This window comes from Sus scrofa, chromosome 14 (assembly GCF_054392235.1).
Source record: "Sus scrofa isolate SSC_HxYL_T2T_F1_AM1 chromosome 14, Sscrofa_HxYL_maternal_Yorkshire_Landrace_v2.0, whole genome shotgun sequence".
NCBI lineage: Eukaryota > Metazoa > Chordata > Mammalia > Artiodactyla > Suidae > Sus > Sus scrofa.
In genome coordinates this window covers 111,862,740-111,880,870 of record NC_139396.1, presented here as the reverse complement: position 1 = coordinate 111,880,870, position 18,131 = coordinate 111,862,740, and the positions used below count along the sequence as shown (strand labels likewise).

Below are 18,131 nucleotides of genomic sequence, written 5' to 3'. Positions count from 1 at the left end.
TGCCATCCTGTCTCTTGCTCCACCCTGGTGCCCCTTGTGGTCCAGGGCCTCTTATTGTTGGCAGAGGCAGGCTGTCCTGCTCTCGCTGCCCCCGCTCATCCTCTGCAGAGCTGCCATTCGCCTCCAAGATATGGCTCACTCACCACCATCTTTTTGAGGCCACCTGCCTCTTCAGCCCCACCTCTCCACAAATCTGGATTCTCCCAGGAATCAACCTTGTGCCTCTGTGTATCAGTGACCTCCCACTGCGAGCTCTCATGGCATTTTTCAGCGACTCTGTTACTTTTGACCCCTTGATGCGTCGATGCCCTTTTCCCTGGAGGTACATGTGGTTCTCCTGCCATCACCTCAGCTGACTGCTTTCTCTCCTGGCTGTCACCCCTCCACTGGTGGTTAGGCTGGCTTTTCCTTCTTCACCTCTCCAGAGTGTTGGCATCTCTGAGGTCTTCTTCAGCACTCGTACAGGTGCAGCAGCTATCTGTGCAACACACTGGTTCTCTAACCTGGGTCCACAGGTCCATTCCAGCCTGGTTCCTCTGTTTACGACACACTCCCATGGCGACTCCATGTGCACCCCACACTTACCACGGCACACGCAGAACTCATCCCCTGGGACAGCCCTGCCACCCAGAATCTCGGTGCCTTCTTCTCCCCAACCCTGTCCACTATGACAGAAGCCTGTCTGTTACTTCTCAGTGTGTCTGGGCACGTCTTTTTCCTCCTACTCACACCCACCACTGCCTCTCACACTCACCACCTCCCCATCTCCCCATCCATCTGGAGGAGCCTCTCTTCGCTCCTACAACACCTGGCCTCTCCTGTATCTTAGCACTTCCCGCTCATGTTGAAATCATGTTTATGCTCCTGAGTTGACTTTCTCCTCCACTAGAGCCATATGGTTTCTTTTTACAAAGTGACCTCTCCATTTCTTATACTGCAAAGGCTGTACTTTGTAGATAGCTTAGATATTGCAGACATCGAACCATTTTTTTAAATTTGTGTTAAAATACATGTAACATAAAATTTACCATCTTAACCATTTCTAAGTACACAGTTCAGTAATGTTAAGTACATTCACGTTGTTGAGCAATCACCAGAATTCTTTTTAACTTTCAAGAGTCCGTTTGTTAAATAATAGCTCTGCACTCTTCTCCAGCCCCTGAAAACCATCCTTCTGCTTTGTCTATAAATTTGACTACTGTAGATATCTCACATAAATGGAATCCTATGGTATTTATCGTTTTGCAACTGACATTTCTCTTAGCATAGTGTTGTCAAGGATCCTTCATGCTGCAGTGTGGGCCAGAATTTCCTTTCTTTTTAAGGCTGAATGATGTTCATATATGTGTATATATATGTATAACGTGTGTATACACACACACACACAATATCTGTTTATCCATTCATCTGTTGATGGACACTTGAGTTGCTTTCACACGTTAGCTGTTATAAATAATGCTGTTGTGAACATGGATGTACGAATCTCTGAGTCCTGTCTTCAGTTCTTTTGGATATGTACCCAGAGGTGGAATTTTTGTGATCATGTGACAGCTCTGTTTTTAGTTTTTTGAGGAACTGCCGTACTATTTTCCATAGTGATGATACCATTTTATTTTCCCATCAATAACGTACAAGAGTTCCAGTTTTTCTAAAGCCTTGCCAACACTTTTTTTCCATTTTTCTTTTTTTTTTTTTTTTTGGATAGGAACCATACTGATGAGTGTGAAATGGTATCTCATTGTAGTTTTGATTTGCATTTCCATGAAGATTAGTGATGTTGAGCATCTTTTCATGTTCCTGTTGGCCATTTGTATGTCTTCTTTGGAGAAATGTTTATTCAAGTCTTTCCCCCATTTTAAAATTGGATTGTTTTTGTTGTGTTTGTAGAAGTTTTTTGTATATTCTGGATATTAATCTCTTTCAGATACATAATTTGCAAATCTTTTCACTTATTCTGTAGGGTGCCTTTGCACTCTGTTGCTTGTGTCCCTTGATGCCCAGACATTTTGAATTTTGATTAGCGCTAGTTTTAAAGTCATCAACAGCATGCCCGTCTCTGTGTCCCTGGCAGGGGACCTGGAATCTGCACTCTGTGTGTGGAGTGAATGCACAATTGAGAGCAGAGAGCTGAGATTGGAACTTTGAATCCTCACCACCCAAAGTGAAGTCCATGGACCAGTAGCCTGGGCATCGCCTGGGAGCTTGTTGGAAAAGTAGAAGCTTAAGCTCCACTCTAGACCTACTGAATTAGCATCTGCAATTCAACAAGATCCCAGATGAATTTGGTGAACACTAAAGCTTTAGAAGTGCAGTTCTGAATAACTTAATAAACTCAGCAACCAGCTCTGGATGGGTCATGGCTGGGAGGATAGAGTCGTCACCTACCACCTCCCAAGAGATCTGCACTTATGTTTTTGTAAGACAGTTCAGCCCACTTGGGAGAATAGTAGGTGTTTTTTTCTTTATCAATAAAGAGAGAATTAAGCATGAGAATCTGCTTCTAAAAGGTATTGTAACTCTCGGCATTCCAGGAAACCTTCTGGACAGCTCCTCCCAGTCTCAGCTGAGTGTAGCCCTGTCTGTGATCTCCTAGGGCCCCTCACAGTCTGACGTGCAGGGAATGGACGGCCAAGACCCACTTGCCTGAGAGTCCCTTGAGTTAAAATCTAGGAGTTCCCATTGTGACTCAGTGGGTTAAAGACCTGACGTAGTCTCCATAAGGATGTGGGTTTGATCCCAGCCTCCATTAGTGGGTTAAGGATTCAGCATTGTCTCAAGCTGCAGTGTAGGTTGCAGATGGGCTCAGATCCGGTATTGCTGTGGCTATGGTTAGGTGGCAGCTGCAGCTCCATTTGCCCCCAAGCCTGAGAAGTTCCATATGCCGCAGGTGCAGCTCTAAAAAGAAAAAGATAAATAAATAAAGTCTACAGTAAACCTGCCTCCTCTCATGGAATCTGAAAGATCAGAGTACTCAAAACAGGGACAAGCTTCATTCCATCATAGTTAAAGGGAACCGGTCTTAGGAATGGGTTGTTCACCCTGTGGTCAGTCCAGGAATGAGGTTCCAGCCCTGTTCAGTGTTTGCCTGGTTTCAGGAAAGACGCCCCCACTTCAGGCTCAGTTTTCACTATCAAGAATGTACTTCCGAGACCAAAAAGAGTTTTTCTCTGATCAGTAGCAAAAAAGGGCTTTGCAGCACATTAGACACCAGTGATAGACTTCTGAGAGGATTTTAATAATAACCCAAATCCCAGCAAAATTATTTCCAGAGGACACACATTTCAGGTTTCTTGAAGGATGTTTATAATAAGCTGGAGAATTTCTCTTGTTGTCGTTAAATGTGCTAGCACTGGTTTCAGTTAAATTTTACATGAAAAGGATATATTAACCTGCATAAAATATGTTCATAATCTCGATTTAAAATTAAAAAGAAGGAAAAAACTCACAACCAAATGTACAATATATCGCCCCAAGTTAAAGCCTTGGGAAAAAAACAAAAACTTTGCCTGCACCATGCTAGTACCATTTGTACAGAGATAAAAATTCTATGCCCCCCTCGGTACACATGCACATCCCATTATCGTCACAGGGAGTTATGGATGTCGACTGGAGGGAAGAATAGATGCCGAGCCTTCGGAAGGGATGAGAGTGGGGAAAACAGAAGTCATTTTGTTTCATGGGCTTCCTTCAATCTGGGGCGAGCAGGCCTTTCATAACTGGGATGCCATCGCCAGGGAGGCGCGATCAGACCTCCCTGAGGTGGCAGTGGGAACGTCCTCTCTTGAGGACTGTTAGCCCTGACGAAGGGCCATCACATTCCAACCGGCCATAAGGTCCATGCCGAGGCCCCTCTGCTGCCTCTGTCTCTTCTAGGAGGGAAGCGTGGCTTTGCGTCTTCAGGAAGCAGGAGACTTTGAAATTGACCGCCTGGGAACTGTGTTTCTCCTGCTGGCTGTATCACTGATTCATTTGGATCATTTTTCCCTCTTCCACTCAGTCATCCACCCCCCAGGCACCTTCTGAGCACTGATGGGCAGTGTCCAAGGGACTGGGGGACAGGAACATGAGCTTTAGAGCCTCCTGGGTGAACATGCAGCAGAGAGGTGAGCTGGGCCCAAGGGTGGCCTGAAGGTCCAGCAGTCTAGCCCCCTGAGTGACCTGACCTGGTCACACGGGCCCGCACTGGGGTAGCCCATCCTCATAGGAATGTCCCTGCAGGGTGGTAGCTTGTTTTCCATCTCAGCTCAGCTGATTTGCTGCCTTTACTGGGCACTTCATTGCTGGGATCATTGCACTGCTGGGAAATTTTTTTTTAACTTTTTCACTCTATTTTATTTTTGTAATTTCATGGAACAATATCATTTGTGCTCACATTTGATTTTTTTTAAAGCCTTTTTCATTTAACACTTCAGTTTTGAATGCAGAGCACTTCAGAGTTGTTATTGAAAGATTTTTTTCAGTCTCAAATAGAATACTAGAAATAAAGTGTCATTTTGGAAAAAAAAAAAGAGAGAGAGAGAGAGACAAAGCATCATCAGCGGATCTGTAACATCAAGCCAGGCATCCAAAATTTCAGGAAGAAAATCTCTATGTGAAATTCTGAGTTCCTGGCAAACTAATAATACATTTAAGGGGATTTTGTTTCCCTAGCCCGATTCAGTTCTCATTTTTTATTATTATTATGACTCCCAAAGCTGAGTTTATAAATTCCAACAGAAACATGTGATGCAAGAAGATATAGCCTTGTGAATGAATGATTAGAGTGTGCATGGAAAGAATACAAACCATGAATTCAAAAATATATGCCCATTGCCCATGTTACATATGAATTCAACAAGATGAGCTAGCATACCTACTACTGTTTTATATTTGGTCTTAGTGCTTGGTTTCTGCCCTGTACATTCTGTCTATGATGTAATGCTGGTGGTGATGGTGATGATGGTGGTGATGATACTGATGGTGATGAGATGATGGTGGTGATACACACACACTTCACTTTGGTGGCACTTCCCCATGCAGGCACTATCCCAGTAATTACCAGTACAGCCATTGGGATGACCCTGACCTATGCATTGTAATGTCTCCATCTCACACATGGGGTAGGGGAGGCATGGGGAGGTAGTACCAGCACCAACTCCCCCACCATGAGGTGGCCAAGCTGGATCTGACCAGGCGCTTGGCTCCAAGTCCCTGTTCTTCCCCATGGGATTCTGGGCTCTGCTGCCTCTCATCAAAAGCACTCAGTAAAGTTCTAGTTCACCAGTCTCAGGGTGTTTTCTGTCCTGACTTCCCTGGATAGGTTTTCATGTTGAAAACTGTAGCAGTGACTCTAAATGAGGTACAGGAGTAAGGCTGGCCATTCAGGGTCTCCATTTGTTAAAACAGAAGTAAAATCCTTCCTTGGGCCTCCTAACAGGTGGCCTCTGTTAGGAGTTTGGCTTATATGCTTCTAAATAATTTTCTGTGTATGTAGAAACATATCATGTATGTGTATATATTTCCAAAGTGTATAGAAGTCGACCCATAGTGCAGGTCATGGCTGTGGATTACGACAAATCCTTTTTCTATGTGCCAAGCTTTCAAAAACAATCCCAAACAAAATACTCATAGGTTGAATTATCCTCTCATTAACAATATACCAGGCTCATATTTCTACATCAGTGCAATGGATCTACCACATGACATCATCATTTCTTTAATCAGTCCCCAACTCTAATTTTTTTTTCACTCTGTGGATCAGTACTCTAGTGAGTATCTTTTCACATGTAACTTTGCTTAGTGGTACTTCTGCAGGAGAGATTTTTAGAAGTGGGATTATGATGTGAAAGTGTATCTGCATTCTCAGTTTTGGTAGATTCTGCCCAATTACCTTCCAAAGGTGTTTTCTTTTTTATTCTCCCATCAACAAAGGATGAGAGTCAACATTTCCTCATACCCTCCCCAGTGTAGAATATCTATCTATCTATCTATCTATCTATCTATCTATCTATCTATCTATCACCTAATATAAAAAATGCAGGTTTTATATGATTCCAAGTAATAGAACCCAGATATCCTACTTCTCATAGGCTGTCCTCATGGAAACCCTCAATAGGCTGAAAGAAATGAGTCTCATGGTTCTGCCCATGATTTCTGAGCATCCCTTTCCTGAACTCCTGGGACCAAGGATATCCACAGACAGTTTTAATGACTATCAGACTGGTTTTCTTTCATTTTGTCTTATTCATCATTCATTTAAAGAATGAGCATTGAGTATCTCCAGTGGACCAGGTAGCACCTGGGTCAGGTATCTTCCTAGGAGCTAAGTTATAAGCAGTGGTGTGCTCCAGCACACTCCTATCCATTAGACAGAGCAAAACTCTTCGGTATCTTGAAATCAACAATTGTGGGAGCATCGACATAGGTCAATCAGCAAATGGTACAAATGAGAGTTTTCTTCTTGAGTGCTAGTAGCTCAGCAGTTTCCCTGCACACCACTGGGTGCAGCAGGCGCTAAGCTTGACAGAATCACTGCTTCCCCAGAGCTGACTGGTGTGGTTAGAGGCCAGCTCTCGCACCAGCTCTGGCGCTTGCTAGCTGTTGACCTCAAGCTTTCCGTTTCCTTGCTATGGTGTCTGCATGAATGAGGATGAAAATAAGAGTACTTTTTGCACAGAGTTGGTGCACTAAGTAAACATTTGAGGCCCTTATATTCCAGCAGGAGAAGACAGAAGATAAGCCAATGGACAGTGTGTTCTAATGCCAATGGGTGATACATGTTCTGCAGAGCAGGGAGCCAGGCAGGGACTGTGTTTGATGGGGTGGGGTCCTTCTTGAGGCAAAGACCTGATAAAGTGATGGAGCAAGCCACACTGCCATGTGGGGAAAGAACATTCCAGGCAGAGAGCACAGCCCAGCCAAAGGGCCCGAGGTGGGCCCTGCACAAGGAGCATTGTCCAGGAGTGTCCAAGAAACCCCAGGGGACAAGCATGACTGCAGCGCTGGTCAGCAAGCGGGATGTGTGGTGTGAGCTGGGGGCGGAGGATTCCAGGACGAGATCTTGAAAGATCAGGATCTCCCTAAGGACATTGGATTTTATTCCAGGTGTGAAGAGAAACAATGGGGAATTCTGCGCAGAGCAGTGAGTGGCCCCATGTGACTTATATTTATAGAACAGTTATCTTTCCCACCAGTAAAAGAATTAACTGGATTTCTTCGGCACTGGCTTGAGGTTTAATGGCATCTGGCAGAATCTGGCACAGGATATTTTCCAAATGATCTCTGAATGTCTTCTTTTCTCTGCCCCTAAATACTTCAAAGGGACCAATTGTTAAAGCAACACTTACTCATTTTATGATAAATATTATTGTCATAATAATAACTGAGCACTTGTTTGGCACTTTACTGTTTAGCTACCAGGTAATTTTCTAGGTACATTATATATATTAATGCCTTTAATCCTCAAAATAACCCTGTGGGCTAGGTACTAATCTGAATTCCACTCTACAGATGAGGAAACAGAGGCACAGAGAGAGTAAGTAATTTACCCAAGTTCACACAGCCAGTAAATAGCCATCTTTCTGCCTCCAAGAGTCCATGCTCTTAAGGTGCCGCTAGAAAGATCCTTGCCCAATCTGATGAATCTAGAAGACTGTTAAAGATTGCAGTTGATTAGAAGATCAAGAGTATTCAAGATTGAAGGTTCTCAGAGTGGACTCCCATGCAGAAGTAGGTGACAAAACACTGGCTTTTTCAAAGCACAAGCGTTCTGCTGAATAATACTGCCAGGAAAAGTACTTTGGGAAGGCAGCTGGGAAAACATACATCAACAGTCCTTGGGGAAGAGAAAACGAGTGACTGTATTAGATCACGGAGCTCTCACTGTGCCGCTGTGAAAAGTTTCATGTATCAGGACCCTCCCCAAGAGCATTATCTATAATCACATTTTAGCTTCCAAAACACATGTGGGTAAAATCTAGAGCTATCCATCTGTCTGATGAGTAAAACCTCGGGTCTTTCTGTACCAAGTTTCAGCATCTTCTAAAGCTGGTCACCTTGGTCTGTCCTCAGAGCAATTAACTGGGGCATGTGACTTTCAGGAATGTCACGTTTGTTCTGGGAAGGCACTTTGCTAAACATCTTTTGAATTCTCCAGACTTGAGAGCATGATGTGAATTTGCCCTGCTTATGATGTCCAAATGACTTCATCCAACCCATGGTGCCAGCGCACCTGGATAAGACATTGAAATCTTCATCTGCATTCCAATTTTTTATCCTGAGTTCCAGAGCCTTTATAATTCTATCAAAGACCTAGAGAACACTGGGTTATTGGCTATTAGTCACTGGGTAACTGTGTGGAAGCCAGGCAGGGGGTAGGACTTCTGGCAGATGTAACTGCAAGGCTTAGAGAAGGCTGAAATGACAGAGCAAGTGGGCCTCCAAGGGTGCTGCTGTCTCCATGCCTGACAACCGAGGGTCCTGGTCTCTGGGCCCTGGCTTAGATTGTCAAGACACACCCAGAGCAGCAGTCACAGCTGCCTGCTGCATTTGGGAGCGCAGCTGGATTCCAGCCTCCAACTTGAGGGAGGATTCTGGTATCAGTTATACCACTAGAGCCAGAGTTCCCAGTGGACCTCAGCCTCAAAGAGATGGTGAGTGTGGACTTGGCATGTGGTTCCACTGGATTTTTTCAGTCTTGCCCCATTGACACTTGGCTTCATATTTCTGCTTGTTCAGTGGGCACCTTTACTCAAGAGTCTGTTGCCACCTCACACACAGCCTAGCCAAAGCAGAGCCTGCACCCATGTCACTACCATTGCATACTGGTCAGAAGCACACCTGCTCCTTCCTTGGAGGCTGAGAGTCCTTTGGGGGTGAGACTGGAGAGAGACAAGTGTTACCTAAAAGGGTCCAGCAGGATTGTCTCTCCTTCGTTGTGCAGTCCAGTCAGTGTCTGGCCCTGGAGCTGTGCCCTCTCATCCTCTGACCCGCTACACCAAGCCAGGCCTCTGATGAGCACGGGGTCAGCTCTCCTCTGCCCACTTCCTCTCTAGCTGATGCTCCCACTGATGCCCACTGAGCAGTGCGCCTGTTCTGAAGACACACTCTCCTGAGACTTGTGCCCATGAAGCTTCCCTGTTGTCTTTGGAAGGTCACCATTTTCCCCCTTGGGATTTCAAGGACCGCTATCTACCTGGCTGGCTCACCTGTACCCACATCAGAGGGTCCACATCAGAGCCTCTGTTGAGTAAGTGCTAGGCACTGCCTGTGAGTAGATTGTGAACTCCAGACAGGACTGCCTGGCTCTGAGTCCAGACATTATCCAGCCATGTCTGCAGGGCCATGAATGATGTACCTGCATTTGAAAGCCTGTTTGCTCCTCTGTAAAGTGGGTAAAGTGGGCGTGACCACTGGCCCCACCTCACAGGGCTGCTCTGAAGACTGAATGAGTTGGTGAAGATTAGTTAGCATTAACTAATCAAGAGTTAACCTTAGTTCTGCCTCGAGAGGACTGCTTCTCAACCCCGCACGCTTTGCCACCTCCCAAAGTCACTTCTGGATCGTGTCCTTGAAACCCTCCTTTAACATCTCTGTCTGAGAAAAGTGTCTCTTTTGTTCACTTTGATTCCTTATTTTCATGTACATGCACACCAGGGAACTCTAGTTTTTCTTTCCAAAATACATTTAATTGTAAATAAATGTACCAGTCCAGTCGGTAGAGCTATGGAACTCAAAATTGAGTCAAGTTCGTTTCCAAGGCATGTTGATTCTTACAGGAAATATAAGGACCGCACTGGAGTTTTCGTCCCTGAGTTGGGACCTGCAGGTACCCACGGAGGGCCCTCCATCAAATAGAGCTTCACTGAACGAAGCCACCCCCTCCTCAGTGGCCGTAGTTGCACGTGTGTGGATGTTGCAAGGGGAGGGTTTGTTTTACCAGGTACTCCTCTGTTAAATAAAAAATGAGCACTTATCTTGAAGGGGGAAGAGGAAGTCTGCCCTCGATAATATGGATAATATGTAATTCTCTCTTGGGTAAATAGATTCCTGATAGTGCAACTCGGTAGAACTGCAATCACATTTTTAAACTCTAAGGTGACGTTAGCATAAACATCCCATGTCCTAGTTATTGATCTGTTGCTGCGATAATGGTATTACCCAATTGAACTTCTGACATTGGAGAACTTGCAGTGGCTGCAATTGCATTTTTCTTTTACTCCTGCAACTTAATTCAACTTGCGCATCCAACTGTATCTCTAGAAAAAAGTGTTGTTTTGCAGGAGTCTGCGTAGAATGTTAAATCTCTCTCCCTTCTGGTAAGAGAGTTAACTCTTGACTTGAATCCTGGAGACACAGTTACAAAATGAAACACCGAGAAACTTCCAATTAGGAGCTTGAAGTGAGATGTGTTACCAAGTGGTACACACGTTCTGAATTCTTTGGGGTCAAGTTGTCTGGTGTTAGCTTGATGTACTAAATCCTTCCCTGTAGACAGATGTTCCATAGTCATCACCCTAAAACTGGGGGGAACTAGGGCTTAAAGGAGAAGTGGGAAGGTCAGCTGTTGCCACATCTCACCACTGTTAGAACAGAAAGGTAGGGGATGGGAGACATGCTGTTTCCAACTCTGAAACTTGCATACTCACTTTGCTACAGCAAAAGTCCAGAAGATTCCATCACTGCATTGGAAAACTAGTCTCTGTGATTATCTCTTCCCCATTCTTTTGAGGGGATGTTGTGCCATGTGTGAATGTAACATGGCTCAGTGTCCATCATTGAGTCCTCCAGTGCAAGTGAGAATTCATGAGTTCCTTGAGGACAGTGGAAAAGTCATTGCTGCACCACTAGCTAAAATAACAAGTACGATGATACCAAGTGCCACCAGCAGAGCAATGAAAATGCTCAGATACTGCTGGTGGGAGGGAAGATTGGTGCAGATGCTCTAGACAGTTTGGCAGCTCCTTTTGAAGTTAAACATGCTTTCCCTGTGACCCAACAACCCCATTCCCGGGTGTTTGCCCTAGAGTAATGAAAACATTACACACAAACCTACAATGGGTATTTATAGCAACTCTATTCATAACCATCAAAACTTGAAATGACCCAAATGGCCTTCAGCAGGTGAATGGATAAGCAAACTGTGGCGTGTGCAACACCATGGGATTCTCCTTAGCAATCGAAAGGAGTAAACCGTTGATACATGCAGCAACTTGGATGAAACTTGAGAAAATTAATACTGGGAGAAAAGGGCCAGTCTCAGAGGGTTACATACTATATGATTACTTCCATATGACATGCTCTAAGAGAGAAAACCACAGCGACAGAAAATGGATCAGGGTTGTCCGAGGGAAGGGTTGGAAGGAAGACATGACCATAGAGGTTAGGGTGAGGGCATGTGATGGAGCTGTTCTGTGTCCTGTGGGTGGTGGCAGTGGCCCCAGAAATCTGTATATGTGTTAGATGCATACAACAGTCCACCTAAAAAATCACTTTTACTGCATTTCTTTTAAGAAAGTTAAAGGGAGTTCCCACTGTGGCAAAGTGGGTTACAAATCCAACCCCAGCAGCTCAGGTCACCGTGGAGGTGCGGGTTCGACCCCCAGCCCAGCAGTGGGTTAAAGGATCCATCGTTGCCACAGCTACTATGCAGGTTGCAAATGTGGCTGGGATTTGGTGTTGCCGTGGCTGTGGCGTAAGTCACAGCTGCAGCTTGGACTCAGTTCCTGGCCTGGGAACTTCTATTTGCTGCAGGTGTGGCCATAAAAAAAGAAAAAAAGGAATGAAGAAGGAAGGGAGGGAGGAAGGGAGGAGAAAGAAGGAAGGAAGGAAGGAAGGAGGGAGGGAGAAAGGGAGGGAGGAAGGGAGGGAGGAAAGAAAAGAAAGAAAGAAAAGAAAGAAAACTAAATTAAAAAGTGACACAGAAATCTCCTTTGTGTCAGTGGACGATATAGCGGGAGGGGTGAGTAGAACAGGGAGTAGCCCTGTTATCCTAGGGCTGGGGTTGTACTTCATTCTTTGGCCAGTGAGCAGTTCAGTGATTACTATTGAGAGAGACAGAGACTATGTCATGGTAGATCCCAGGGCAATCCCAAAAGGTGTGGCAGGGTTGGTCAGTGGTGTGGAGGAGGATATGTCCCCAGAAGATGTCATAGGAAGGCTTCCCAGAGGGCTTGGTTGGGTGTTGAAGCAGTAGGGTCCACCTTGTGTCTCACCAAAGAGGGAATTCCATGCCAAGGGAAGGAAGCAGCATAGATTGAAATCTGAGCTCCCTCTACCTGCTTGGGACTGTTTGAGGAGGGGAACCGGGGAGGGCAACTGAAAGCAGATCCATGGGATAGTTTGCATCTGGAGTGTAAGCCTTGGCACTTTCAGCTGTGCCAGAGACCTCCATGAACACTTTCACTGAACTGAGAGAATTTCTTTTTATTCTCTCCTTCCTTGGACACAGTGATACGTGTCTACATCCAAACCTCCATCCCCTCTTGCTCATAGAATTGCACTCCAGACTCAGGAGTGGATTCTTCATGACTGGGAGGAAATGTATGAAAAAAAAAAAATGAGATTAGAAGTACATGAATCAAAGGGTTTTAGACCCTACAAGACACTATGCAATAGAACACAAATACCAGCCTCTATGGGAGAAATAGAAAGAAATGGAGGAGTTCCCGTCGTGGGTCAGTGGTTAACAAATCCAACTAGAAACCATGAGGTTGCAGGTTCGATCCCTGGCCTTGCTCAGTGGGTTAAGGATCCGGCATTGTCGTGAGCTGTGGTGTAGGTTGCAGACACAGCTCGGATCCCGTGTTGCTGTGGCTCTGGTGTAGGGCGGCGGCTGCAGCTCCAATTAGATCCCTAGCCTGGGAGAGAGAGAGAGAGAGAGAGAGAGAGGAAGGGAGGGAGGGACGGACGGACGGACGGACGGACCAGGAGTCTCTTCAGGCTGGGAGAAACAGAAAAACAGTAAAAACAGACCTGGGCAAAAGGAAATGACGACATTGCTTCTCACATGTTTTGAAACTTCTAGGGCTTCTTCTAAAGGACCCTACAGGACCTCCAGCAGCAGGTCCCATCTCGCTCCTATTTTCCAGAGATCAAAGCAGCAGCAGATCTAAGTGTAAAGCTCCTATCTGAAGCCTGGAAGTCCTACTTTCTGCACTTCGTGTTTTCGAGTGCAACTGAGAGCTGCTGCAGGGGTGATTGTGAACATCCATTTGAAGAGTATTCACATTCTTTTTTTTTTTTTTTTTTTTTGCTTTTTAGGGCCACACTCACGGCATATGGAAGTTCCCAGGCTAGGGGTCCAATAGGAGCTACAGCTGTGGGCCTTCACAACGCCAGATCCCCAACCTACTGAGTAAGGCCAGGGATCACACCCGCATCCTCATAGATACTAGTTGGATTCGTTTCCACTGTGCCACAATGGGAACTCCCGTTTGTCTTCTTGAGTGCTAATATTCCATGTGCTTCCTACATCACCAGGAATAGCATGGGGGCTTGAGGAGGGTAACTGAGAGCCAGTGGCTGGCAGTAAACTAACAGAAATGGGTCATGATTCATCTTCAGAGATGAAGATGTATTCCAGTTCTTGAATTGCCATAGGCATTAGGAGTGATTCCTGGTCTTCAATCCAAACAGGTTTGTGTTTTCAAGATGGCAGACATCACCTGAAATACAGGTGGGATCCTGCAGCTGGTCCCTCACCCCGGCTCCTCTGCATTGCAATCATCCACTTTAAACTTTACATTCTGCTCCAGGCTCTTGGTTTTCCTACTTGTTCCATAGTCTTACCTAGTCTTATTGACATGCCCATAGTTTTCTCTAAGCTACTTTTTTGTACACCTAAACCTTCCACTGAAGCATCAGTGCAAAGAAAGGTCACACTTTGGTGAAAACTGGTAAGGAGTCTGCATTTTCCACTTTTTAGTGGTTGTTAGGAATTTATTTCTAGTTAAACAAGCTGGGAGATGTAATTAAGCTCATGGTTGATGGGGATAGCCAAGGATGCATGCCAGAAAAACAATACGTTCTTTAAAGGTGCCAAGGACTAATATTATGCGTCTCCTGTTGGAAACTGTATACACTTCACAATTCAGAGCCTCCTGTGTGCTGCCTCATATCTTCAATCAAATTATTATATTCCAGAAATATGCATAAGGGAAATGATTCTACACATTTTATGGTGAGTTGTTGCTTGTAGCAGTAATTGAAGTACCTTTCCACTTATGAAAGTACTAATTTTATTTGTTTTTATTGCTTTTCTAGATGCAATTATTTATTTAGTGTGCTTTGGGTTTATTAAATTATGTTTACTATAGGAACATCATAAAAATGTATGAAAACAACACATCAGCCAAGCCAGCCTGGTGACCTGTATTGAGAAAGCTAGTGTTATTTTTCATATCCAAACGTAATGGAATAACTTAGGAATAAACAGATAATCTACGCTAGAAAACAATGCGATTTCAAAGTAATGTAATAAAACACCTGGACAATATGATTTCATAAATCTTGGTTCTAAAATTTACATGAGTTGGGTTTTGCGTGCTTATTTGAGGACACATGGCATTTCTAAATGGAATCATTATAATGTGAAATGTAATTAAACTGAAAGGCAAGATGTAAATGGTATTTTTGTTGGCTGGTAAGATGTGGACCACGACGAGGCAATGTAAAGATTTGGGGTGCCAAAAGACAAGCAGGAGACTCTGAACCCTATAATTATCCTTAATGTTGAAATTTTAAAAGGGCCAGTTTGTGAAGGTCGCTTAGCGGTGGCCCATGTCCAGTAGATCCTGGCTGTAAGCAGTTCTTGACACCCTCTGTCTCTTGTTTTCTGCCCCTGGTATGATGCTTCATCACAAAAGAAAAGAGGCTTTGTGCTTTTGGCATTCTTTTTAAGAAACTTAAGTTGAATATATATGTTTTATTGGGCCTGAATTTTGGTGAGATAACCAAGCCATAGCAGGGGAAAAAGTCAAAATAAAATACTGACAATACAACCAAAGCCAAGAAACAAAAGCAAGGCTGCTTTTGTTCAATGAGATTGATGTGTCTCTTATGACTATACATTAGTGACCAATTTTTTAACATTAATTAATGTGCTGTTTAAATATGGGTTATCATGTACAAAATTCCACAAATGTACGTACAATAAAGGGTGACTCTCTCTCAGCCACCTGTTCACTTCCCCAGAGGGAAACTGGGGGATCAGGTTCTTGATTTCCAAGCAAGTTCCAAGGGTTTTCTGAGCACATAAAATATATACCCATATATTTACTCCCTTCGCTCCCCTACACACATATTTGTACAAATGATAGTAAAATATACAGTGCACATATGGCACCATCATTCTTTTCAAAGACTGTATGAGACATTTCATTTTGAATATATCAGGTTCCTATTCATGTCCAGGAAAGTGGTTCCAGTTTTTTGCTTGTACCAATAAACACCTGCCCCAACAATGTACAGGAGGACCTGTTCCTTTTGGCACCTTTTTTGTTTGCCAACGTGAAAGACAAAAACTAATGTCTAAGTGATTTTAAATTACGATTGTCTTATTTTGAGAGAGGTTGAGTCTCATTTCACATGTGTAAGAGCCTTTGTATTTTCTTTCCAGTGAACTTTCTGCTCTTGGCTGATGTTCTTTGCTTAATTTTCTGATGGACTATATTGTCCATTATCTTTGTTAAGTTATAAGGCCCTTTGATATGAGTTGCAAATATTTTGTCCATTTTTTCAGTTGTCCTTTGACTTAGAGAATATTCTACAATAAATAGCATGAAAATGAATGTATCTTTTTTCTATTGCTCCTGGATTTTGTATCAGACTTTAAAATACCTACAATTGCTGAGATTATTTTTTGAAAATTCCCCCATGTATTCTTCTAGACTTTTGTGAGTTTATTTTCTTTCTCTTTCTTTCTCTCTTTCTTTCTCTCTTTCTTTCTCTCTTTCTTTCTTTCTTTCTTTCTTTCTTTCTTTCTTTCTTTCTTTCTTTCTTTCTTTCTGGCCACACTTGTAGCATATGGAAGTTCCCAGAATAGGGGTCAAATAGGAGTTGCAGTTAATGGCCTATGCCATGGCCATAGCAACGCAAGATCCTTAACCCACTGAGCAAGGCCAGGGATCGAACCTGCATCCTCATGGATACTAGTTGGGTTTGTAACCTGCTGAGCACAATGGGAACTCCCCTACATTAAAATTTTGATCCGTCTGGAATTTATCTGGTATAATGACAGACACTGCAAATTAGCTATAATGAAAAAAAATCATTATGTAAAAAGTTGAAAAAATAAAAAATAAAGGAGGAATTCCTGTTGTGGCACAGTGGAAACAAATCCGACTAGGAACCCTGTGAGGTTACAGGTTCAATACCTGGCCTCGCTCAGTGGGTTAAGGATCCTGCGTTGCCGTGAGCTGTGGTGTAGGTCACCAACTCCTCTTGGATCCCTCACTGCTGTGGCTCTGGCGTAGGCCGGTGGCTACAGCTCCGATTGGACCCCTAGCCTGGGAGCCTCCATACGCCACGGGTGCTGCCCTAGAAAGAGACAAACAAAACAAAACGAACCAAAAAAAGAATTATTTTTAACAATTAAAAAATTTTTTTCATTGCCTTTCCTGTGTCTGTAGAGAGAAGAATATGTTCTATTACTATTGTGAATTATGTTGATAGATTTTTCTAATACTGACCTGTCTTTGCATTCCTGGAATAAAATCAACTTGAACATGATTATCTATCTTTTAATGTGCTTCTTCAGGCTCTCTGAGTAAATCTAATTTACACTAATTTATACTAAAAAAGTGAAATTGTTGTAAAATATGAGAAGTTTTTCCTTTTCTTTGTAATGTGCCTGATCAGTTTAATTATATTGGAATTATCTTCTCCTTGAAGGAATTTCTTTTAGAAATTCTCTTTTAACTTGCTGGTACCTGGTGCCTTTGACAATATTATCTTTCCTTCCTTCTTCCATTCCTTTTTCTCTCCCTTTCTTTTATTTTGACAATATCTAGTACATTCACATTTTCCGGAGTTAATTTTTATAATTTTTTTCTGTAATATTACTCATTTTATCCTGTGTTTCAAAGTTTTTGCTCTACATTGAGCAAGCGTGAAGTTTCAAAATTTCTTTCATTTATATCTCCTTTCTCATTTCCTATTCATTTATCCTTTTTCCCTTTTTGTATTGATTAATTTATTTTTCAGTTTGTTTCCTTAGTGCTATTCAAGTGTAAACTTTTGGATATTTTTATTTATTCTACTATTTTTCTCTTTTTTATTTTTTGATATTATTATTTTTAATAGGTATTTCCCCAATACAATTTTTTTTCTACCGTACAGCATGGTGACCCAGTTGTATATACATGTACACATTCTATTTTCTCACGTTATCATGCTCCATCATCATAAGTGACTAGACGGAATTCCCAGTGCTACACAGCAGGATCTCATTGTCAATTCATTCCAAAGGCAATAGTTTGTATCTATTAACCTCAAGCTCCCCAACCACCCTACTCCCTCCCCCTCCCCCTTGGCAACCACAAGTCTATTCTCCAAGTCCATGATTTTCTTTTCTGAGGAAAGGTTCATTTATGCCTTATATTAGATTCCAGATATGTGATATCATATGGTATTTGTCTTTCTGTTTCTGACTTACTTCACTCAGTATGAAGAGTCTCTAGTTCTATCCATGTTGCTGCAAATGGCATTATTTTGTTCTTTTTTATGGGTGAGTAGTATTCCATTGTGTCTATATACCACATCTTCCTAATCCAATCATCTGTCGATGGACATTTGGGTTGTTTCCATGTCTTGGCTATTGTGAATAGAGCTGCAATGAGCATGCGGGTGCATGTGTCTTTTTTAAGGAAAGTTTTGTCTGGATAAATGCCCAAGAGTGGGATTATGGTAGTTCATACGGTAGTTCTATGTATAGATTTCTAATGGAGATACCTCTTTTTCTTTTTTCTGATTTGTATGGTCTAGTGTTGATTTGGGGAGGGGGGTCTTCCTTCTCCTTTCCTTTCATTTATTTTGTTCTTTTTCTAACTTCTTCAATTGGATGTTTGATCCATTTAATTCATATTATTTAACATAAATATTTAAGGTAATGATTTTTCCCTGAAAATTGCATTCTTTATGTTCTGGCAAGTAAT

The 18,131-nt window shown here is 43.0% G+C and overlaps 1 protein-coding gene across 9 annotated transcripts in view; it reads left to right on the top strand.

The window, feature by feature from the left end:
* The window catches only part of VSTM4 (V-set and transmembrane domain containing 4), a 163,326-nt gene that overhangs the window by 68,807 nt on the left and 76,388 nt on the right, over positions 1-18,131 (top strand). For 2 of the 9 annotated variants that reach the window (XM_084996637.1, XM_013983433.3), the window contains one exon: positions 14,014-14,158. The exons of the other annotated variants lie outside the window; for them this stretch is intronic. In XM_084996637.1, coding sequence (XP_084852763.1) covers positions 14,014-14,133 — 120 coding nt within the window. In that variant the 3' untranslated portion in view covers positions 14,134-14,158. The remainder of the gene's footprint in view (positions 1-14,013; positions 14,159-18,131) is intronic. 9 annotated transcript variants of the gene reach the window in all.